The sequence below is a fragment of the Tachypleus tridentatus genome, chromosome 1 (genome assembly GCF_004210375.1).
Source record: "Tachypleus tridentatus isolate NWPU-2018 chromosome 1, ASM421037v1, whole genome shotgun sequence".
Taxonomy (NCBI): Eukaryota; Metazoa; Arthropoda; class Merostomata; order Xiphosura; family Limulidae; genus Tachypleus; species Tachypleus tridentatus.
In genome coordinates, this window is record NC_134825.1 from 176,010,208 (window position 1) to 176,035,777 (window position 25,570).

The 25,570-nt window shown below is 30.2% G+C and overlaps 1 protein-coding gene across 8 annotated transcripts; it reads right to left on the reverse strand.

Annotated features, from left to right (window-relative positions):
- Positions 1-272: 272 nt before the first annotated feature.
- LOC143230641 (uncharacterized) lies at positions 273-25,149 on the reverse strand. 8 transcript variants are annotated; one of them, XM_076464575.1, is made up of 6 exons: positions 24,613-25,136; positions 23,760-23,938; positions 16,620-16,767; positions 13,642-13,727; positions 8,341-8,527; positions 273-3,876 (listed from the first exon to the last, which is right to left on the reverse strand). In XM_076464575.1, exons 5-6 carry the CDS (start codon positions 8,411-8,413, stop codon positions 1,742-1,744), a joined length of 2,208 nt encoding a protein of 735 aa, XP_076320690.1. In that variant the 5' UTR covers positions 8,414-8,527; positions 13,642-13,727; positions 16,620-16,767; positions 23,760-23,938; positions 24,613-25,136; the 3' UTR covers positions 273-1,741. The 8 variants fall into 8 exon arrangements, with proteins under 8 accessions (XP_076320690.1, XP_076320640.1, XP_076320649.1 ...); XM_076464525.1 differs by lacking the exon at positions 16,620-16,767 and having other exon boundaries at positions 23,760-23,897; positions 24,613-25,147; XM_076464534.1 differs by lacking the exon at positions 16,620-16,767 and having other exon boundaries at positions 24,613-25,147.
- Between the last annotated feature and the right edge of the window lie 421 nt (positions 25,150-25,570).

Here is a 25,570-nt window from a genome sequence, read left to right on the forward strand (position 1 = left end):
ACTGGATTGTGATTACATAGTCTGGTGCTTGCAATCTGTTTTTCAGCTCTGATGTTTTTTCCCATAAATTTAGGTTGGTTTTCAGGACTGGAGTTCTAAGTAAATTGCTTAGCTGCACCAGTGACTGTTACAGCACATGAAGTTTTATTTTTGAAATACTGGTACACCTAAACTATATTTGTCTGAAACACCACTTCATTTATCATACATCAACTGAATAAAACTCAAGTTAAATGTGTAAAAATAATCATTATATGGTACACAGTAAATAATTTTCCAAAACCACTGTACATTTCCTTTATTTCCAGGTTTTCTAACACAAATGCACAGGTTTGAGAAATGTCATATCTGTATCATAAAACATTTCCACAACACTTCACCTATTTTTCAATAATAAAATAAGAGAGATACACCTACTGTGAAATTTATATGTAACCATTTATTCATGCTTTAAAAAGGTGCATTTCTTCACAAAAAGAAAGTGTGTCCATGGATAGGATCAAACCTGCAATGTTTCTTATATTACACAATGACTTCAACCATGAGGCTATACTCCAGGTTGCATACAATGCATGAGTTTATAAATATGAAACACACGGAAATAAGCCAAAAATCATCCTCTTCCCCAAAAGTGACATTAAGAGTTACAAACAAAATATATTTACTAAATCATTCAGAGTCAAAACCAATTATACTGAATGCATAGTTCAATTAACATGGTTTTGTATGTGGTAAAACTATATTATAAATTGAAATGAACCTTATAGAGGAGAGTTATCAAACACAAATTACAAGTTAGAATATATGATTATAGCTACCTTGTAATCTATTACTTGTATTACTAGTAAATATTATATAAAACAGATAACAAACACCTTTGATTATGTTATGTAACATATAATATTACAATTAAAACTTCTTCAAATAAACTCAATAAACATAACACTACAGGAACAAATGTATAATCAGAAACAATATATATATATATATATACATAACAATTTAAAACATGATACACATATTGTAACTTTTAATTACAATGTATAAGCTTTCTTAAGTATGAACAAAAAGTACATTACGTTATTAAAAAACGGTTGAGACACTGAAATAATATACACAGTAAAATTTTAAAACTTCAACAACAATTACATTTTTTGACTAATCAGTCTAAACACAAAAATAAAATTTACATTTGTATGAAATAGATTATTTACAAAATAAACAACACCTTTTATCAAAGGAAAAGAAATTCTCTTAATGACATACTAAAAGAATTCACTATTTATCTTCAGGCTAGAGCTGGGAGTTTAGTGCTAGTTGCTAATTGTTAACCACATTCCACTTTCCTTCTAGTTAGCAGTTAAAAAATAAAAGACAATTTGAGAGCCAATGCTGCCAAGTAGCCATCTCGTCAGCAGTTCAAAATTAGATATAATGTGGATGAAAAGTCCCACCATAAAAACCAGAGCATATTTGGGTAATAACGTTTTGATTACATATATGGAGTAATGAAAAACAGTAATAACTGAAAATACTAATTTTGTTTCAAACATCTGCAGTTTGTGTGCACTTTTAATAAGACAATTATGTACAAATTTCTTGCTACACACTAAGTAATGAATGCTTATGATTACTCCATGGTGCGTGCACTCGCAGGTCACTATTCACCACACACTAAACAACTCTATAGATGTTCTCCAGGAAGTGTTCTCTGATGACCTGGGTACTACTTTCATATTATTTACGACACATTATACAACCCTGGATGTATTCTCTCATGTTTCTTAAGTTCATTGTCACTCATGAATATTTTATTACACACAAAACAGTTGTTCAGTTTTTCTCCAGTGTGCACCTTTTCATGTCTGTTAAGATTACTTTTACTTTTAAATTCTTTACCACACACCACACAACTGTATGGTTTCTCCTCGGTATGTATTCTCTCATGTCTTTTAAGTTCAATTTCACTCTCAAATGTTTTATTACACACTAAACAGTTGAATGGTTTATCTCCAGTGTGCAGTTTTTCATGTCTGTTAAGATTACTTTTGCTTCTAAATTCTTTACAACAAACTACACAACTGTATGGTTTCTCCCCAGTATGTATCCTCTCATGTTCTTTTAACTGAGTATTGTTTCGGAATCCATTACCACACACCACACAACTGTATGGTTTCTCCCCAGTATGTGTTCTCTCATGTCTTTTAAGTTCATTTTCACTCTCAAATGTTTTATTACACACTAAACAATTGTACGGTTTTACTCCAGTGTGCACCTTTTCGTGTCTGTTAAGATTACTTTTATTTCTAAATTCTTTGCTACACACTGCACAACTGAATGGTTTTTCTCCAGTGTGTACTTTCTCATGTTCTTTTAACTGACTATTGCTTCGGCATCCCTTACTACACACCACACAGATGTATGGTTTCTCTCCAGTGTGTACTCTCTCATGTTCTTTTAACTGACTACTGCTTCGGCATCCCTTACTACACACCACACAGATGTATGGTTTCTCCCCAGTATGTACTCTCTCATGGTCGTTTAACTGAATATTGTTTCGAAATCCCTTAGCACACACCACACAACTGTATGGTTTCTCTCCAGTGTGTATTCTCACATGTTCTTGTAGCCAGGTATTTGTTACAAATCTTTTTCCACACACTAAACAACTGTATAGTTTCTCTCCAGTGTGTACCTTCTCATGTGTGTTGAGTTGGCTTTTACTTTTAAATCTTTTACCACACACTAAACAATTGTAAGGTTTCTCTCCAGTGTGCACCTTCTCATGTGTATTAAGTTGACTTTTACTTCTAAATTTTTTATCACAAATTACACATGTGTATGGTTTTTCACCAGTGTGTACTCTCTCGTGCCTTTTTAACTGACTATTGATTAGAAATCCTTTTGTACACACTACACATTTGTACGGTTTCTCTCCAGTGTGTAGCCTCTCATGGCTGTTGAGATGACTTTTATTCACAAATGTTTTGTCACAAACCACACAATTGTAAGGTTTCTCTCCAGTGTGTTCTTTCTCATGTTTTTTTAACTGACTATTGCTGCGACATCCTTTATTACACAGCACACAAGTGTATGGTTTCTCTCCAGTGTGTATTCTCACATGTTCTTGTAGACAGGTATTTGTTACAAATTTTCTTCCACACACGAAACAACTGTATGGTTTCTCTCCAGTGTGCACCTTGTTATGTCTGTTGAGTTGACTTTTACTTCTAAATTTTTTATTACACACCACACAAGCATATGGTTTCTCCCCAGTGTGTATCCTTTGATGTACTTTCAGTTGACTCCTGCTTCGACATTTTTTAGTACACAAAATACAGCTGTATGGTTTGTCTCCAGTGTGTATCCTCACATGTTCCTGTAGATAGGAACTCATTGCAAATGATTTACTACAAACTAAACAGCTGTATGGTTTCTCTCCAGTATGTATTCTCTTGTGTATTTTTAACTGACTGCTTGTTTGATATCGTTTTGTACACACCTCACAACTGTATGGTTTCTCTCCAGTGTGTATTCTCAGATGCATTTTTAAATTATTCTGTGTCACAAACTGTTTACCACACACTACACACATGTGTTGTTTTTTCTCAGTGTGTGTCCTTACATTTAATTTTGGGTCTCGATTTATTTCCAACTCTTCTTCACAAACAGTTTTATTGCATGAGTTAGTTTCACTGTAGAAAACTTTATGTTTTTCTTTGTCATTTAACCACAACAGTGTTTTATCAAATATATTAACAATATTTGGATTTACAGATTTCTCACTCTTTGATTCGGAAAAGAGAAATTTTTTTTTTATGGTATGATATTTAGTCGACTGCTTTCCACAACTGTTGTTCAAATATGACTTTGGATCTATAATAAAAAAAATGGATTTAAAAATATATGGTAATTAATAACAAAACACAATGTTGATTTAATATTTTAAAAGATAAATCTAATTATAGTTGAACACTTTAAACTAAAACAACAACACATTAAGACCAACTTTGAATATATATAAACACACACACACACACACACACACACACACCAGGAATCAAAGCAGTACTGAATTGAATGGTGTAGTTATCATGTCATAATACTTGAATAGTATAATTATGTCTTAATCCTTAAATTGTACAGTTATAATGTTATAATATTTAAATGGTACATTTACGTCATAACCCTTAAATGGTATAATTACCATCTCATAATCTTTAAATGATACAATTATCATGTTATAATCCTTAAGCAATACAGTCATGCCAATTTTAAATTGAAATTTATTTTAAAGCAATTTTTCTCTAGATTATATGACAGCCTGAGTGATACATAGCATAACACAGTCTGAAACAAACAATGACAACAACATTTGAAAAACTTCAGGATCATTACATTAGTGGAAACACAAAGTCAACAGTTTGATAGAATAAAGACAACAAAATATATGCAACAGGAGATAAAATGTAAAGTTTAAGAAACACATAAATTAAAAGTGTGTTTAATGGCTCATTTTAAAGTCTATGTAGAGTATATTTAAAAGATGGTTGAATAAAAACCAAGTATTGTATTAAGAAGTGAATAGAAAGAATACTGTCTTATTTAATGATCTATTCAATTCAGAGAGAGAAAATTAGTTTGTAAAACTTCATTAAAAGATAGTGATTATACTAGCCTTTTTATCCATGTATTCCTGACCACATGTAGCAAACATTTATAGGGTATTTCATGAGGTGTGTTCAAACATGTAACAAACCTTTGTTTGTACACAACAAATGGAATCTTGTCATTTTGCCTAGACAGACAATTTCTATCATACAAACACTATTTTATGTAACACTATTACTTGTCGTCTTAAATCCGTAAAAATAAAGTTATTCCAAACTATATAAACCAGTGAAGATTTATTGTTTGTTGTGTCTCCTATTTTTAACAAGATCATGATTCATCTTGTTTACATGTTTTTAGACAATAAAAAGTCAATACATATGACTTTTCACTAATTTGAACTTAAGAAACTCAGATATTGTTCACAAATTTAAAAAAAAAATTCTGCCTCATAACTTGGATTGCTTGCATATGAACTTGTTGGACTCTGTGATGCTTATGGAAGACCATTTTGAATTATTACTTGAGTGTAAATGACCTCTAATATGCAGTAAGTACTACAATTTCTTACTTTTATGTATATATTTCATTTATTGTTAAAGATATCAGCAAGACACACAGTTAAAAACTACAAAGTAGATACTTGATTCTGACTGAAGGAACCAAAGTCAAGAACTTGGGATAAAAATTTTAATAATGTTTTCTCGTTTCTAAAATATCAGCAACTATCTAAAGTAAACAGTATGAGGGTCAACAAAATACAAGTTATGTCAGGAAAGCATATCTTACATATATCCTGTTCAAGTAACGCAGAAGATAAGAGAGTAGAGAACTATGGGTACATTGAAGCACCCTCTACAATGTGTCAAGTTCGTTCTGAACTTTTATCTGTAGCACAAGTAGACAGTTTTTGTATTTTAGGTGAAAGACTGCCTGTTGTGAAATTAACAATTTTGATCTTTTCATTGTTTTTCCCTCACAACATCAGAGGAAGTGCTAGCACTACAAATTTGAAGCTAAGGATGTCATAATGAATCAAATATTAAAATTTTCTAAGTATCTGTTGTTTTTGTTTTACATTACAAATATTGTATCCACTAAGTTGCTAATACTTTCCATGTAGAAATACAAGAAATTAATATATGTGATTATATAAAACAGAACATTTGAATAATGTGGGTTAACAGAAGGAACTTATCTTAAGTGTATGCTTGATTACTTCACCACATTACACACTAAATCTGTATATACTAAGATATTGAATATGCTATTGTGTATACTACACTAACTTCACTACAGCACCACAAAGTTTTATCTTTTACAACTTCAAGCTACATGTCTTACTCTGTATATGTTGAAAATCCCTATTCCTCCTTCTAAAATTAAAAAAAAATTTGAATAATCTTGTATTAAATAAATCTGAGTTCTTCTGAACACCTAACCATCTATCTTTTTTATAATAATGTAAGAACAAATTAAAAAATAATAATAAATCATACAGTTTCACCAATCTATCTGCTCATATATCTCTTTATTAAACACATAAATCTAATAACTTTTTAAGATCAAGTGTTTCATCCAAAACTATATTTGTGAATAACTTCAATATCAAAACTAGCACAATAAACTCTATTTCCAATATTTCTTTTAAAAACTGTCTTAAACAGTAAGTTGATAAGTTCTATCCACAGTCTGTAAGGCTACAAATAGTAGTGTTTACGATACTTCTGTATTTATTAAGTGTACCTTCAAGAAACTTGTCAAACATTAGAAATGGGTTGCATAAAAAAAAATTGTTTTTCTTTATAAACTAATTTGCTGAAGATGTGTCTGAGAACTCATAAAACCACTACTAACTGTAGCAAAATTATCAATGTCGAAAAACATGAAATAAAACTTATAATACCTTTTTCTTTTTGTTCAAATGCATTCTTTATTGCCAGATTTTAACTATTTTACAATTTCAGCTCTTAAACCTTTTTATGTACATTTAATTTACATTTATTATTTCATTGAAAGGAAAGAAATCACAGATAAAGTATATAAATCAATCAAGTTTTACATGGATTTCAGCTCCTAGCAAACAAGGTTTAGTATCTTAGCCTATAAAAGTTTGAAAAATCATACTTATTACTTAAACTTCAAAGTTACTTATTTTTACATTCTAATTATATTCATTCTTTAAAAGTGATAAAGAATACACATAAAAAACAAGAAATTTAGCACTTATATATATAAGTTGCGACCTTTTTGAGCTTACACTACATTTCAGTAACCCTACTTTTCTCACTATATTGGTGTCAAAAAAAATAATTCCTTTAGCTTTCAAGTATGCATTTTAGAACACAGAAAACAACTCAGGCATTAGTACAGAATGTCTCAAAAGTACTACAAGTGAACTGGTTTTTCTAGTTAAGTTATACATATTTTTAAAGATCCTGTTGGTTTTTCAGAGATAAATAACAATGATCACACACAGAAGCTTCAAGGTAAACATTCTATGTATTCCTGTAAAAAGTAATGTCTATAGTAAGCTTTTAATAGAGAACAATATATTCTTTCTATTGGTTATAAGCATGTACATCATCTATGAACACATGTTAAGATAACTACAGCAGAATATACTTGTATTCCTAATGGCGTGGACAATCTGAACAACACAGTATGAAAAATATAAAAACTTTACAGGATGCAGATTCACCATACAACATGTAGAAATAAAGATAAAAAAAATTTATACTTTCTTTTGAAATTCAGAAATAAAACTCAGACAGCACTCTGATGCCAACATATATTAATAGTAAAGTTTCAAAGTAATATTTAGTAGATAACTCATTATAATGTCTTAATATATACACTTAGCTCTAACCGTGTTCATACTTTTAGCTTATAATTTTCATACTTCACAAATAAATTATTGTACAAGTAAGAAAGGTTTCATTACTTTTATTTAATTTTTTTCCACAAGATTAATTGATTCCATAGACATGTCACTGTTCCACTAAGGGACTTTTCCATAAGAACTGTCTTTTATATGCTGTCTGTTTTACATATCATGTGCATATGATTACTACATAATGACTTCACAAGAAAACCTGCTAGTTCATTATAAGATACACATGTCAATATCTGATACAGTCACAAGTACAACATTCTTTTTTATGTACTTTAAGGAACCCGTGAAAAATGCTTATGTGTGATCATGTCAGTTTTAACAAAGTATATTCATAACTTTTAAATTTACCAATGTTTTAATATTATTTTGATACATTTTCATAGGATCTTTCTATGATTTTCTCCATTTAGTTTCATCTTTTACAATATCACAAAGAATATATAATCTATTTTCATTTAATATTATGGTTCCACTTCCTTTATCTGGTTTTATTATATCTACAACAATTTGTAACTGACTGAGTACAAGTGGTTCTTCCTAACCTAAACTAAACACTTTTGTATTTTCTTTATATTTATAGAAAACAGCTATTCCTGTCACTCATGTTCTGATATTACTTGTATCGTGATGACCTTAGAACAAACTGATTTAAGGTTGTTAAGGTTAAAATGTATTAAGTGATTGTGATGACTCAACATCTCAAGTTAATTCTATGTTATCAACTATGCTACATAAACTGTATTATATTTCCATTATGTAACATAATTCAGTAATACCAGTTTTCTGCTAGTATGCCTACAGTATGAGCATACTTTTAGAATACATACACTCACCTGATAAACTTTCTAACTCAGGTTTGATCTGTTGAAACTCCTGTTTTGGTTCAGTTTTATTTGTCACACCCATCAAGTCATGTTGTGAACAATCGACAGTTTCATTATCACTCTCACTGAACTTGTAAATAATGTCATCCTTTGTCGAATAACCACTTGGTTCAGTTTTAACTTTGACAACTGTGTTCTAGAACACATACAAAAAGGAGAAATAATTTTGTCAACATAAAACACGAACACCACATGTGTTATAACCAATGTTCCTCTAAGCTGTACAACCAGCCAAATACTGCACACTTAATTATACACCACATGTGTTATAACCAATGTTCCCTCTAAGCTGTACAACCAACCAAATACTGCACACTTAATTATACACCACATGTGTTATAACCAATGTTCCCTCTAAGCTGTACAACCAACCAAATACTGCACACTTAATTATACACCACATGTGTTATAACCAATGTTCCTCTAAGCTGTACAACCAACCAAATACTGCACACTTAATTATACACCACATGTGTTATAACCAATGTTCCCTCTAAGCTGTACAACCAACCAAATACTGCACACTTAATTATACACCACATGTGTTATAACCAATGTTCCTCTAAGCTGTAAACCCAACCAAATACTGCACAACCAAATTAATTATACACCACATGTGTTATAACCAATGTTCCTCTAAGCTGTACAACCAACCAAATACTGCACACTTAATTATACACCACATGTGTTATAACCAATGTTCCCTCTAAGCTGTACAACCAACCAAATACTGCACACTTAATTATACACCACATGTGTTATAACCAATGTTCCCTCTAAGCTGTACAACCAACCAAATACTGCACACTTAATTATACACCACATGTGTTATAACCAATGTTCCCTCTAAGCTGTACAACCAACCAAATACTGCACACTTAATTATACACCACATGTGTTATAACCAATGTTCCTCTAAGCTGTACAACCAACCAAATACTGCACACTTAATTATACACCACATGTGTTATAACCAATGTTCCCTCTAAGCTGTACAACCAACCAAATACTGCACACTTAATTATACACCACATGTGTTATAACCAATGTTCCCTCTAAGCTGTACAACCAACCAAATACTGCACACTTAATTATACACCACATGTGTTATAACCAATGTTCCCTCTAAGCTGTACAACCAACCAAATACTGCACACTTAATTATACACCACATGTGTTATAACCAATGTTCCCTCTAAGCTGTACAACCAACCAAATACTGCACACTTAATTATACCAGTCAGACTTATTCTCAGTAACAGTGAGGAGTCTCAAGGTATTGATGGTTTTAATGACCCTGGCAATCAATAAACATAAAGTCCAAATAATTAACTGGTAGAATTGCAAAGCAGCCTAATGATTCAGTGGGGTTGGTGGTCTACTCCCCTCCCTCCCCCAAAAATACAACAACAAACAAACTAGTAGTGCATAATGCCTTGATACTAGTGCACATGAAAAAAATTCATTCTGGGCATGGATTGAAATAAATTAGAGAGAACAATGATTATAACTGGTATTTTTGTTTTGAAACCATATCTGGTAAGACAGCTATCAGACAGGCTATTCAGAAACTAAAGCTTTAAAAAGATATTACTGTAACAGACAATCATCAGAAAGGTTATAAATTAAAACTTTAAACTGATATTATTGTAACGGACAACTATCTGGTTACTCATAAACTAAAGTTTTAAAAAGAAGTTATTTTAACGCAGACAACGAGACAGGTTATTCAATAAATATAAAGCCTCCCTGTCTACATCCTTGATTCAAGATGACTTTATATATTTTCTGGTGTACATATATGTCCCATGGTTTGTTTGTTTTTATATTCATTTTATTTTTGTACCATGTATAAGTTTCATTGACTACCAGCTAAAGCACTTAGTAAATAAATTATTATTCTTACAACTACAACTCAGTTCATAGAGATAGAAATAAAAAGGTTAATAGAATATACTATTGAAAATTTTCATTCATTCTGTATATTCCACTCTTGATATTTCTCAGACTTAAAGTAACATAGAAAATAAATCATAGAATAATCAACTGTACTTTAAACACATACTTCAACTAAATCATTTAGTTACATTTGTCTTATTTATTATAAAGTTCAGACTTGTCACATTTCCCTGTTACCCCTCCAATTTCATCTCCTAACCTTATAACCAATCAGAAATGGTATAACAACCATCACGACTAGCGTGTCCTTCAAAAGACCAAACTTTAAAAAGCATGATCCTGCCATACTTGTAACTGTATAGTCTACTTTTTGACTTACAGACACTAATTACTTGCTAGTGATCAATAAGTCCACAGCCTGCATTTTACTCCATCTTATACTGAAACAACTTGAGAAAACTGTGTGCTTTACCAAGTATTTCAATATTCCTTCACAACCAAATAAAAATATCTGGTATGATGAGGTTACAGTTGTTATATCTTAACTGTGAATTTATATATTGAGTTTACAGTTGTTATATCTTAACTGTGAATTTATATATTGAGTTTACAGTTGTTATATCTTAGCTGTGAATTTATATATTGAGTTTACAGTTGTTATATCTTAGCTGTGAATTTATATATTGAGTTTACAGTTGTTATATCTTAACTGTGAATTTATATATTGAGTTTACAGTTGTTATATCTTAACTGTGAATTTATATATTGAGTTTACAGTTGTTATATCTTAACTGTGAATTTATATATTGAGTTTACAGTTGTTATATCTTAACTGTGAATTTATATAGAGTTTACAGTTGTTATATCTTAACTGTGAATTTATATATTGAGTTTACAGTTGTTATATCTTAACTGTGAATTTATATATTAAGTTTACAGTTGTTATATCTTAGCTGTGAATTTATATATTGAGTTTACAGTTGTTATATCTTAACTGTGAATTTATATATTGAGTTTACAGTTGTTATATCTTAGCTGTGAATTTATATATTGAGTTTACAGTTGTTATATCTTAACTGTGAATTTATATATTGAGTTTACAGTTGTTATATCTTAACTGTGAATTTATATATTGAGTTTACAGTTGTTATATCTTAACTGTGAATTTATATATTGAGTTTACAGTTGTTATATCTTAACTGTGAATTTATATATTGAGTTTACAGTTGTTATATCTTAACTGTGAATTTATATATTGAGTTTACAGTTGTTATATCTTAACTGTGAATTTATATATTGAGTTTACAGTTGTTATATCTTAACTGTGAATTTATATATTGAGTTTACAGTTGTTATATCTTAACTGTGAATTTATATATTGAGTTTACAGTTGTTATATCTTAACTGTGAATTTATATATTGAGTTTACAGTTGTTATATCTTAACTGTGAATTTATATATTGAGTTTACAGTTGTTATATCTTAGCTGTGAATTTATATATCACTAATACTTCCTTCTACTCATAAACATTCTGATTACATCCAATTGAAATATCTTGCAATGGTGTTGTTAAAAATAAGTGAAACTGTTTTTTAAATTCTCATTACATAGTGCATGTCTGTCTATTACTTTTATTCTTCCCTGTAAATTTCATAGTCAAAAATGAAACATTTTCTCACAAGTATCAATAAAAATAACAGACTTCAAATAATACCTTAAAGGTTAATCAGTAACCACAGTTAACTTTATATCACAAAGTCTTAACATTTAGACCAAAAGCCCTTATATTCACAAACATGTTGCTAAACAACTGTGTTCTTTAGTTGTAATGTTCCTCTAGATTTGGAGAACCATAAACAATTATATATGTACATATCCAACTTCTGCACAAAGTACTTTATACCTGTCTTTGTCTGTACAATGTACACTACACTCCTGTAATCATGATGCACTGATATGCTGCCATCTAAGAAACAAGAAATTCAAAATATGCACTATGATGAAACACAACTAATTCACTGTATATGGAGTACAGCTGACAAGCAGTGGTATTCATGAATCGATTAACTGGTAGTCTTGCACAGTCATTACATTTTGTTGGCAAATCAGCACACTTTCCCCAGTACAATGGTACATACAACCAAAAAAATAAAATTTGGTGGAAATAATAGCAGCCAGTTACCTTGCCTCTACTCAGTAGTTCAACATTAATGACAGCAGCAAATAGTGTTAATAATTTTTCAACAGGTTTACTGACGGTGGTAACTGAACTCAATTCTCTTGAATTAGCAAAGCTCTATGGACTTGAAATAAAACCAAGAACAACTTATAAGGCTATATTTAGAAAGTTCAAATAGTCTATTATGTAGTTCTGAGTTTAAAATTAAACAAATATTTTGTTTAGTTTAGATGCATAGTTTTTGCTCATAAGTTCAAACACTTTACATGTTGTGAAAAACATTAATTAGTATACATTACAATTCAGCAGGCTAACTGCAGGTCTGTAATTATTATTTAAAGGGTATCAAAACTAAAATGGATGTCTTCTGCCACCACTGGTCAAAGGAGCAGTGTCATGTGTGAGGGGTTCAATGGACAAATCGCCCCCACCTCAACTGAAACTGAATATTAAGCATCATATGACAGATAAACCTTCTTTATGGAGCAGTACTACAGTTAAGAAACTGCGTCATATGACAGATAAACCTTCTTTATGGAGCAGTACTACAGTTAAGAAACTTATTTCAAAATTAATTCATATGGTCAGTTGCAAACTCTCTCTTTGTTAACCTGAAAATGACCTAAGAAGGTTGAAACATCCTTCTCTGCTTTATTTTGGTAAAAGTGTTACTATCCATACCAGCCATCCTGAGATACATTTTTACTTCAATTGGGTTTCTTGTCATCACAAACTGACTGTGTTCCAGAATTAATAAATCTTACATTACTTCTTCAACTCATTAATTTCCAGTTTATCCAAAACAACTAGCATGACTGGTCATTCCAGGTGAAACATAAAAGAGTTCATTACCTCAACAGATTATCCAAATGTCAGTAGAAAATATAACTGTCCAATGTTGTACACTACACATAACCTTGCAGCTGTCTTTACCACAGAAAGACAAGAGATACTGCACTAAATAAATGACACAAAATGACAGGCAGCCTGACTAGAAGAATCTTAACAACCTTCATGATCAAAGCATTGAGTGAAAATTGCACACAACTACACAAACAACACATTTTGATACATATTACAATAAAGAATTAGAAAATACATTGGAAAATTATTCTATAGATCTGATTTGTCTAATTAAGAGAATTATACAAATTTTTAATATATAAATTACCTCAGTTTCTTTTGGTATTTCATCATACTTTCCTTCTGAGACTGTAACTGAAGATCCTTCTTCTGGAGAAACAGCTTCTTTTGTCACTAGAGGAGCAAAATAAATATTTTTATAACCGTGTATCTGAACGTAACTACTTTCTGTCTTCCTACAGCCTGATGTCAAGGTTGTTAATTTGTCCTGTCAGTGACTACAACATAATAAGATCTGACCATGTGGGGGACTCATTCATCTTTCTTTGCTATCCTATGGTCTCCATTTTTGTCTGATGAATGGATTATTCAGGTTATTACATTTAGCTAAACTCTCCATTTCTCGTTCATTTTCATCTCTTATCAATATTTGAGGTCTATTCTTTCATTGTGTAAGCATAGTCCATGTATTATTATTCATTTAACATTACTTATTTATTATAGTATTAAATCTAATCTTGCAAGTTCTCTGTAATATCATTCACAATCAAGTGAAAACCTTGAACATTGGGAACTAATTATGTCTTAGCTATGGAGTGAGTAAACTAATTATGTCTTAGCTATGGAGTGAGTAAACTAATTATGTCTTACCTGTGGAGTGAGTAAACTAATTATGTCTTAGCTGTGGAGTGAGTAAACTCATTATGCCTTAGCTATGAAGTGAGTAAACTAATTATGTCTTAGCTGTGGAGTGAGTAAACTAATTATGCCTTAGCTATGGAGTGAGTAAATTAATTATGTCTAAGCTGTGGAGCGAGTAAACTAATTATGTCTTAGCTATGGAATGAGTAAACTAATTATGTCTTAGCTGTGGAGTGAGTGTTTCTTAGTTTTTGTTTAAAACATTTTTTGCAAGTAAATGAAAGGAAATTTTTAACATCTTTAATCATAGAAACTTGTATATAGGAAGTGATGTTTAATCATAGAAACTTGTATATAGGAAGTGATGTTTAATCATAGAAACTTGTATATAGGAAGTGATGTTTAATCATAGAAACTTGTATATAGGAAGTGATATTTAATCATAGAAACTTGTATATAGGAAGTGATGTTTAATCATAGAAACTTGTATATAGGAAGTGATGTTTAATCATAGAAACTTGTATATAGGAAGTGATGTTTAATCATAGAAACTTGTATATAGGAAGTGATTTTTAATCATAGAAACTTGTATATAGGAAGTGATGTTTAATCATAGAAACTTGTATATAGGAAGTGATGTTTAATCACAGAAACTTGTATATAGGAAGTGATGTTTAATCATAGAAACTTGTATATAGGAAGTGATGTTTAATCATAGAAACTTGTATATAGGAAGTGATGTTTAATCATAGAAACTTGTATATAGGAAGTGATGTTTAATCATAGAAACTTGTATATAGGAAGTGATTTTGGTGTTAAGTTCTATGAATTATTTATATCTATGATTTACAAAAACAGTTTTATTAGTTACATTCAAGGTATGTTTGAAATATAATAAAAACATCATTCTTAAAGTATTTAGATACTATTAGTGAATTAAAAACACTTCTGGATGTCAACATCAGAAAGGTTTTGTTTATATCTAATGATTAATAATGATAGTGGTTTATTTCACTTTACAACAGCTACTGGACAGTGTTACTTTTATTAACTTGTATTATGTAATTCTTGTAAAATTAATTTCTGGTAAACACACACAATGATAATAAATTAATACATTAAATTTGAATCAGTTAAAAAATTCCAATGTGCAAAACTTAATGTATATGGTTTATATATTTATACCTTTTGATTTTACTGAAGAGTTTTGATAAACAAGTAGAAATGTGTTAAACAAAAGAATTAAACATAAACCTAGGTGAATATGTTCCATTCTTTATGTTGATATAAACCTGTTTCATTTTTTGTAATTAAAGATTTAGATTTAATTCAAAACCACTTATAACTTTGCCATTATTCCTGTTAAAACAAGGAACTAATAAGTGACATTTTTTATATTAGCAATTTTACAAATATATTATCCTCAATATTCAAGAACTTCATTATTGTTTAAATGCAAGCTTTTATTATGGTACTCTGTTGTATCGATAATAATCTTTAATTAGTAAATTTATTTTGAGTAAAAAAAATTCAGTACAACCAGGGGTTAATTTCAAAACTTTATTTTAGTTGCTATTTTTTAAAGGAGTGATAAGTTATGCAAGGTTTTTATAAATTATTGAAGCATTTTATTACCTTCAGTGTAAAATGACAAATAGATAAAAGAAACAACTGTGATTTGCAGTTTAATGGAGGCTAACACCTCAGGTTTGTTTATGGCCAGTGAAGAGGTTATGTCCATCTTGAAATGGCCATCATTCATGACTCAAAGGACTTTCAAGTAATAATTATGACAGTTGTATTGGTTATTTACACACATGGTGTTGCCATATCTACTGCCTTTATGTTATAAACAGTGTCTTTCACAAATCCATATTTATAAAAGTGAAAAAATTCATCATTTTCCTATATACCACTAATCACAACTGCTTATCTGTATAATTCCTGTTTTATTTAGTTAAGGAAGAGATTCAGTGATGTGTGTAAACTATTTACCACCATATATATGAACACCATATATGTAAATAACACTATTACAGTAATTAATTTATAGATAAATTAAATGTCTAAAAATATACTTGAAGAGTATATCAATACTATTCTCAGTCATTTCTCATCCTGCTTTACTGTGATTAAATATGGAAATGAAAGTAGGACAGTATAATATGAAATGTCATTTCACACTGAGAATTTGTTACATTGTAACAAATAGATCAATGTAGTAAAGAGAAGAGAACTAATCCCACCAGAATATCCTTCCCTGGAACATCATGAAATGCTTCAAACATAAGGTAAAATGGAGAGAGGTAACACAGAAGGGTGTTAAAATGGAGAGAGGTAACACAGAAGGGTGTTAAGAAAGAAATGAAAGCATGAAAATTAGGCACTAAGAACAAAACAGAACCTAAAAGGTATACTTCTTACCCTCATGCAGGTAAAACAGATTCCAAAGACAGGAAATCGAGGAACAAGTGAAGAAAGGCTGTAAGCCAGAATAAAACAGTCAAGTACAGTAGGATGACAAGGCACGTCAATACAAGTGTTCAGCTGATTTAGAAACACGTCTCTTGGACTGTAATGTAAGGAGAAAAAGGGAAAACATAACCTAAATATGGGTTTCATTCAGCAAATCACACGCAAAATCAAAAGACAAAGATGAAGAGAATAATATATCTGCAAAATCATGTCATTTACTGTATTTATTATCTTAAATATTATTCAATTAAATAGTGAGATTCAATAAGAAAAACAATAACATCTGTTCAAGAGGAAAAGAATGAAGTTATTTCTAGCACAAGTGCTTAGAAGAAGTTACAGCACAAGAAATCTACCTCAACTCCTATGGCTGAAAGGCTATAATCAATATTAACCACAATTCATGCTAAATATGCAATCTTTTGGATGGAATTAGCAAGGTTAGTGGGTTGCAAGTTTCATAAGCGTAAGTACAAAGGATCAAGCTGTTACATGTGAGGATGTTAGGAATCATCTTAGTATTCACATTTGTTTTGGAAGAATTATTTTGTAAAAAATTATAACTACCAGTCCTAGCTGATGATTCTGTTTCCTGTTGGAATTATTATTAATGTGGTGAAAATCATTAAATTTCTTACATATGCAGACATACTTGTCATTGGATAAACCTAAGCCACAAATCTAAAACCTTTAAAGCATTTCTCAGCCAGATTTGCCAGATGCTCCCAGCATCCAGACTTTGATGTTTCTTGGCCTGGTTCATCATAATTCATAAAGTTGATGATACGTGGACCTTGAGGACTCAAAAAAGTTACTCACTACAAACAGCTCATGAGCCTTCTGGAACTCTACTTTGGGGGTTGTGACCCACCATCTGAGAAATATTGCTCTCAATTCATTGGAGACTTCTTTTTTTAATTCAAATAGTTTAAAAAAACAGTGAAGTTTATGTTTTTGAGATCAATGAAATTTTGGATTATTTTCTTTCTTACAACATTTTTTTTCTCTAGGACTTATATAGTTACACAAGAACAAAACATTTCTAAAAAACCTTTCATCTCAGCCATACTTCAGGCCAAGTGGGACTTGGCTATCATTTACTTGTGATATTTATTTATAAGCTGCAGAAGGGTAATACATTAGCTTAATGAATAAGTTTACTTACTTCACTGACACAACTGTCTTGGTAGTTAATTTTTGTCTTTGCAAGGACTCTAACTTGTAATTTGAGACCATCAATTCATGCTGAGGTTAAATGTTGCTCTTGAGAAAAGGTAAAAGTTGATGTATTATTGAACATGTTACCTCAGTGAGTTGTTGAACTGAAACCACAAGTAAGTTTCATTCATTAAATGAAGTAAAACAGATATGAGACTTAATACTTAAAACATTTTTTTTATTGCAGAATTTGTTTATAAAACAGTGGTCTAGCTGTCATTAGGCTTATATGCTACATGAGCAAGCATAATGGTGTAGTAAAAATCATGTTAGATAGTGATTTTGATTGTTTTATAAAACAAACATTGAAGAAAAATCAAATTTATATTTAAAAAGGTATCATATCAAGTGTTTGAAATGTATTTCAGATTTGGTGACATGTGTTATTAGTATTTATTGAAAAAAATATGAAAGGAGACATAATATTAAATGACAGGTTTTAAAGGTTTAATACAGCTACAAATACCCATGAATTTATTGTCATCTGCAAACTTTAAAAAATATATTAATTATGTGGTATTATTATTATTGTTATAAATAAAAACAAAAAATAAAATAGTCTAATTTAATTGAACTCTATTAATAATAATTTTGCCTTTCTCTTAAGATACTGTGATTTAACCTCTATCAGTGAGATTTTGTTAGCTAATTTTATGAGTGGCACCTTAACAAATATCTTTTGAAAATCTAAGCACACCAATTTTAGACATTATGCATTGTCCAAATAACAAAAAAAAAAAAAAAAAAAATTAACAGCTGGTTCAGTGTTTACATATCATGACCTTTTACACTCAAGACTTTAATTAAATAACTTTATTATCAGTGTCAAAAAACTTGGTATAAACAGTGGGTTAATATATGAAGTATTAATTAGTGTTAATTTCTTAATTTCAAAATGAAAAACTGTTTAATAAATGCTAACCATTACTTCTCAACAACAAAGTGCCACACTTTGAAAAACTTGTAAGAAATATACAGGAACAAAAGAGTCATTAAATTTAAGTTGGCTTATGAACATTTAAACATTTCAAATTCAAAGAAATTTAATTTCATGCATGGATGAAAATTTATTTTTTGTAGGCCATGTAGGGTTTATGTAACTTTTAGTTTCTTGTGATATTTTTTATTTTCCAAATGTGTCGTTTTTGTTTATATGTATCATTAAAAACTAGTTATAAAAATTTGTTTTGGCCACCTTCACCTTTATTCTTAAATAAATAATTACTGTGAGGGGTGTGAGAAGATATTAAAATTTTTTAGAGGTGCAGGGCATAAAAAAGGTGGGAAACCACTGCTGTAGATTATAATTCAAACTTTATTATATATGTGTTAATTTCTTAATTTAAAAGTAAATATTGAAATAAATACAGATATTAGTGAGTTATATGGTATGTTGAATGCAGCACTGTTTAAAATTAGATGTTTGCAATGTCAAAATACTAAGTGTACAATTTCATACAAATTAGGAACTCAAATTACTAAAATTAACAAGTTAGAATATAAAATAAGGACCTCATATGTTATTAATTTGCTAAGAAATGGCTCAGGTATTGAATCAAACATGGTTGTCCTCTTCAATTCTTTCAATTTTTGAAATGATCCCTTATGTACTCTTACTGCAGTATATGACACGTGAATAATCAATTGACAGCTTATAATGTCCCTAGGCTGGTTTTCTTAGTCAGTTTAATCTTTGAAAAGACAACCACATTCTTTCAATCCAAATTTTCAACAAAGTAGGTTGTGTCTTTAGTCTGCTCAAGTTTCAGCTTTTATTCACTAAGCTTAATAAATTATAGTGGAATTCTATGGTATCGTTGTTATTTATGACTTTTTGGTTAGTCAACTATATATATAGCATTTTGAGATTTAAGCTACATAGACTAAACATTTGTATTTTCATGTTATGATATGTAGTCATTCTAGCATGAAAAAAAAACAATTCATACATATTTCCCAATTTTACTAGGTTGGTCAAGTGACAGACCTCTAATAGTTCGAATATAAAAATGACAAAATATGAAGTCTCACTGAAAACAAAAGTATGAAATACAATTAGAAGGTTTTATAGATTACATAAATAGTATTTGAGGTTTTTGGGATGAAGAATAGTTTTTTAATCATGACATAAAATCACTTTGCACTCAAACTGGTAACAAAACATTCTATTTTCACAAACAAATATTATGTAAAAATATTTAATTAAAAAATCTGAATTTTTGTATACAAAATACTTGTAATCTTTACTAAAAGTGAACCAAATTTTGTAAAGATGCTCATATTATAAGTGCAGATACTTAACATGTGGAAATGTGCAAACTTGTCTATATCATACCAAACCCATTGTGGAAATGTGCAAACTTGTCTATATTATACCAAACCCATTGTGAAAGAATAATGTCTTTTCATTCTAAATTGTCCATTTTAAATACTATATCTACCATTATTTCAGTTTCTGAATTTTAATATAAATTATGGAATTATAATAGAGATATTGTTAGGAAATTTTATAGCATCCAGTCATATTGCTTCGCTGATGAATTAGGAAGTGAAACCTATGTATCATGTTATCTTTCAAAAAATACCAATAATTCTCTCCTACATTTGCTATTATATAATCTACAACTAACAGAAAGAGATTTCAATCTGCAGTTATTATACAAGGAAGTAACGGTCAATTTAGATTTATTCATATTTTTTTTGTAGGTTTACAAGTTTTGTCAAATGGGTTGAGTCTATACAATGTTAGGGAAGAGAAAATAACAGAAAAAATATAGTTTTTCTCCCCCCTCCAGAAAAGATATTATCTTAAGAGAGGCTAGAGGTTATGTAAATGAAATCTGTAAACTGTAAGGCAAACAGAGTATTTTTAACCTTAACATAAAAAAATCAACTTGCACTCAGACTATTAATAGATGAGACAAAGAAAGTTAAAAGATATCAAACACGAATTTGAATGAATTCTGAAGTTTACTTCTGAATTATAATGTTTATCCTATACAAATTTATAACAGCATTACTTTATACTATTTACCCGATAAGACTTTACACCCACAGATAATTTGCTGCTCTTCCCCTTCTGATTCATCTTCCCTTGTCAAATTACCAACATCTTGTTTTAAACAATTAAGAACTTCTTCAACATTCACATAGATCTTAATACATAATGCCATTATTTATTAAATCACCAATTTGCTCCAATGTTGCTTTGATGAATGTATTTTAAACAGAGGAAAGATAACAACTATCTAATGCTATCAATAAAGAACACAGAAATATCAGTATCAAGTGTACTGGGAAATGTATCTGACATGTTAACATTAATTTTTGTAGAAGGTAAAACTGATTACAAAACTTAAAAAATGTAAAATGACAAAAAATAGTATACATTTTAAGTACACAGAGTTTGAAACTAGCAAGACACAAACATATATGATTAATCCAGTATAACATTTAAAGTATTTATATCACAAAAATGAAATGAAATGTAAAATCAGTTTTGTCTACAATCTGATCAGCAAGTTTAAAGATTTTCACAGCTGAAAAAAATTATTTTTACTGTTACTTATTCAAAACCTAAGCCACAAATCTAAAAACTTTAAAGCATTTCTCGGCCAGATTTTCCAGATGCCCCCAGCATCCAGACTTTGATGTTTCTTGGCCTGGTTCATCATAATTCATAAAGTAGATGATACGTGGACCTTGAGGACTCAAAAAAGTTACTCACTACAAACAGCTCATGAGCCTTCTGGAACTCTACTTTGGGGGTTGTGACCCACCATCTGAGAAATATTGCTCTCAATTCATTGGAGACTTCTTTTTTTAATTCAAATAGTTTAAAAAAACAGTGAAGTTTATGTTTTTGAGATCAGATCCAAAAGTGACTTCTATGTGTCATAACATTGTAACAAGATGACATTTTCTTTACACAAGTCCAGTTCATATGTCTTTGCTTAACTATAATAATAATAATTAAACAAAAAATAAACAATCAGTGGTAAAATAATCAATAACATTGTGTTACTAATTCATACTCTACAAACCTGATGTAAGTAACTTATAAAGTATTGATAATAATTATAATTCACTTGCAGAATCTGATTCACACCCTAACAGTTGTTAGTCATGAAACTTTATAACCATCACATAGGGAAAATAAAGAATTTAAACTGAAACAACTGTCAATATTTTGTTTGTTTGTTTTATTACATAGGGTGATTTTGACCCAGAGCTCTCTGGCTAGGGGCCAATTAATATTTAAACAAAAATACTGGCCACCTTTTCTCTCTATCTCTGGTTACATCTGGCATATTTATGTGGTTTAAAAGTTTGGTATTATCAAAACACCTCATCAAGATTTGATATAGTAGCTGTGGTGTGGTTAACATGTCATAAGTTTTACAGTTTTGCCCACATTCCTCAATTCTTAGTATCATATTGATATACCAATCTTTGTATATATTAAAATAGATGGTTATAAATAGTATATGCACAAACTAGCAAAAGATATACCTTATTGATTAGGTAAGATTTCAGTGAGCCAAAACTTGGATATATATAGTTACATTTCTGTAAAGAGGGGTGAATATGCAAGTTCTACATATAGTAGTTTTTAGACAGAAGTACATAAATTGTATTTAACTTATTTCAACTTGATTATGCTACGAATAAAAAAAGAAATAAAAATTTAAGAAAAACTCATAGGGTTTGTAACCATAGCAATTCTTCCATGTTACACATTTGAAGAAATCTGTATGTTTCACTAATATTTTGTTTATTACAGTGATGATTTCTCCAGTTAAAGGGCCATCAGGTAATATTTACTGAGGTAATTTTCAGTAAAATTGCAGGTGAATATATTGAAAAAGTAAAAACATTTGCACACATGAGTGGTTATTGCAATATAAGTCATCATTTAACATTACTTTGTTTGCAAGAAACTTAGAAGTCAAAGTTTTAGAGCCATCAAACCATAGTGCTGTACACAACTGCAGGTCAAGTGTGAGTTCAGTTTGTGACAACAGAAGTACTGAACACAAATAGGTCATAATTTCATTGTACAGTTCAATGGTTAGGCCATATCTCAAGTACTGTCTGTGTTCATTCTTGAGCTACTTACCTTAGGAGGAATGATACTGAATTGTTTGAAAGGATTTGGTGGAAGGTTACTGGGATTATATCTTTGATGGAAAAGTTGTTTCACCAGGATAATTTAAAATCTTTGAAACTGTTTTATCTCAAACAAATGTAGAGTTAGAGGAAACCTGATTAAAGTATCTAAGACTGTTAATGAAATTGGCAGTGTTGAAGGATCATCTTTATGGTAAGAATAGTACACTTGGGGGACACACATAACATTTGGAAGGGTAGGAGTCATTTTCACCTGAGAGTTTTAAGTCTCTAACAGGGTTGTTGTCTTTGAAATGAGTTGCCTTTAGATGTAGTAGATACAATAAATTTAAAGGAGTTTATTAAGGGAAAGCATAATAAAGATTTGAATGATAAGGGCTAATTTTAAGTGTTCATTTTTATTTTAAAGTTTAATTTAGTGGGTAGAACAGCCTAGATGGGTCAACTGGTTCCTCTTTGTTCTTAAATTTTACGTTATAATACAACTAATGTCAATCAACATAATAACGGAAGTCTTTTGTACATATTATTAGTGTCATGTTACAAAGTTTTAGAAAGCTATGCATGCAGAACAAATGCCAAGAGAATCTTAAGTTTCTGGTTAAGCTGCTCTTGGTAGTTTTACATCACAGAATAGTATTTAACATGACAATGGCTTAATGTTTAAAAACTTAAAGTGAATAAAAGTTCATACAATAATACAGCTACAATATTTACACGTTACTGGACAGTATAACTTACTACAAGGTGGCATTTTTCTATTTCCTTTTTCATTTTCCAGAAACTTAACTTCAGATGAAACATTCTCCTCATTAGGAATCAGTTCGATTTTCATATTCAAGTTTTTCAACACTTCCATATTTCCATCGATGTATCACACTATATAAATTATTTGAAATTTTTAAAGCCTGCTATTATTCCTACCATAATGAAACAGGTGAATTAGAACATTAGGTCTTCCAAAGAGACAAATTTAAAAACTTCTAGTGTTCTGATTGCATTACCTATTTGATTCTGTTACAATAAAACTTATATGAATGGAGTAATTAAAATAAAAATATTCAATTTCATGTACATATGTGATATATCAGCCGTTTTATATCTTTTAAACAAAATATTTAAAAACAGAATATAAATTCTTCCTTTGACGAATTATTTCAACGCATTTTCAATAAAAGCTGTAATAATGAACAACTTTCACCCTGCCTCTACACATAAACGCGTACACCATTTCTATTCTTCGCACATACTGAATTAAAGATTAGACTTGACTCAACGGTCTGCTCCATCTTGGTTGTCTGTTCTGCGCGGTTTCGAGATCGTATCGATATTTAATTTTTAAAGTTACCACGTTTAATTCATTCACATAATTTACAATGGTTGAAACAGATGGGCTTTCCAACGGTTAAAATTAAAACTGATAAATTATAGTAGTCAATGGCAGAGTGTGTTGAGTTTATTATTATATATTGTCTATTAACACTACTATTAATAGTAACAGTACTAGCCTAAAATCGTCTGCAACCGCATTGTTGACACATTTGAGTTTACCCTAATTTTAATTTTATCCTTCAAGTAATAATTTTATACTTACAGCGCTGAATTAGATGGTTGACTCCATATGGTGGACAGAGCGCAATTAACCTACTGCGTAATTTTGCGCTTAAACAAACAATTACAGTAATTTGAAATTGAAGCAGGGTAAAGCTCATTCGAGTTTGAACGAATATCTCAAGTCTTTTGTTGGACTAGTAGGCATACTTTACTGTTGTAAACAGAGATTTAACAATTTATTATTATTTTAGTTGTCCTTGCCTTCTCTAGAGGCCCGGCATGGTCAGGTGGTTAAGGCACTCGACTCGTAATCTGAAAGGCACAGCTTCGAATCCCCGTCACACCAAACATGCCCGACCTTTCAGCCGTGGAGACGTTATAATGCTATAGTCAATCCTACTATTCGTTGGTAAAAGATTAGCCCAAGAGTTGGCAGTGGGTAATGATGACTAGCTTTCCTTCTAGCCCTACACTGCTAGATTAAGTATGGCTAGCGCAGCTAGCCCTTCTGTAGCTTTGTGCGAAATTCAAACCAAATTTACGAAAGCAATAAGTTATAAACACAATGTATGACTCTTCCCGAATTAAGTAATTAAATTTAACATAACATTTATTTTAAATTATTTGCTTCTAACTCTTTTTTTATGAACAAAACTAAAACTAACGAAAATAAACTCATTAATAATATCTTGGCTAAACAGTCATTTATATCATCACAATCAGTTAGGTGTGTTTTCCTGAAGAAGTTAAGAAACGTTTCAAACTAGGACTAAACAGTGACAAGGACCGGAAAAAGCCAAAATACAAAAAGAATAAAAGGCAGAAAAGTTTAACATGTGAAGTACAGAAGTACCTACAAGGATAGGCTTAATTGTTACCATTATAATGCTAGACGTATCAGAAATAAAAATCGATGACTATAGAGCATTAGTAGGAATAAAGGATTTTAGTATTGTGAGAATAAACAAAACATGGTGTGAAGAGTTTATAATCATATA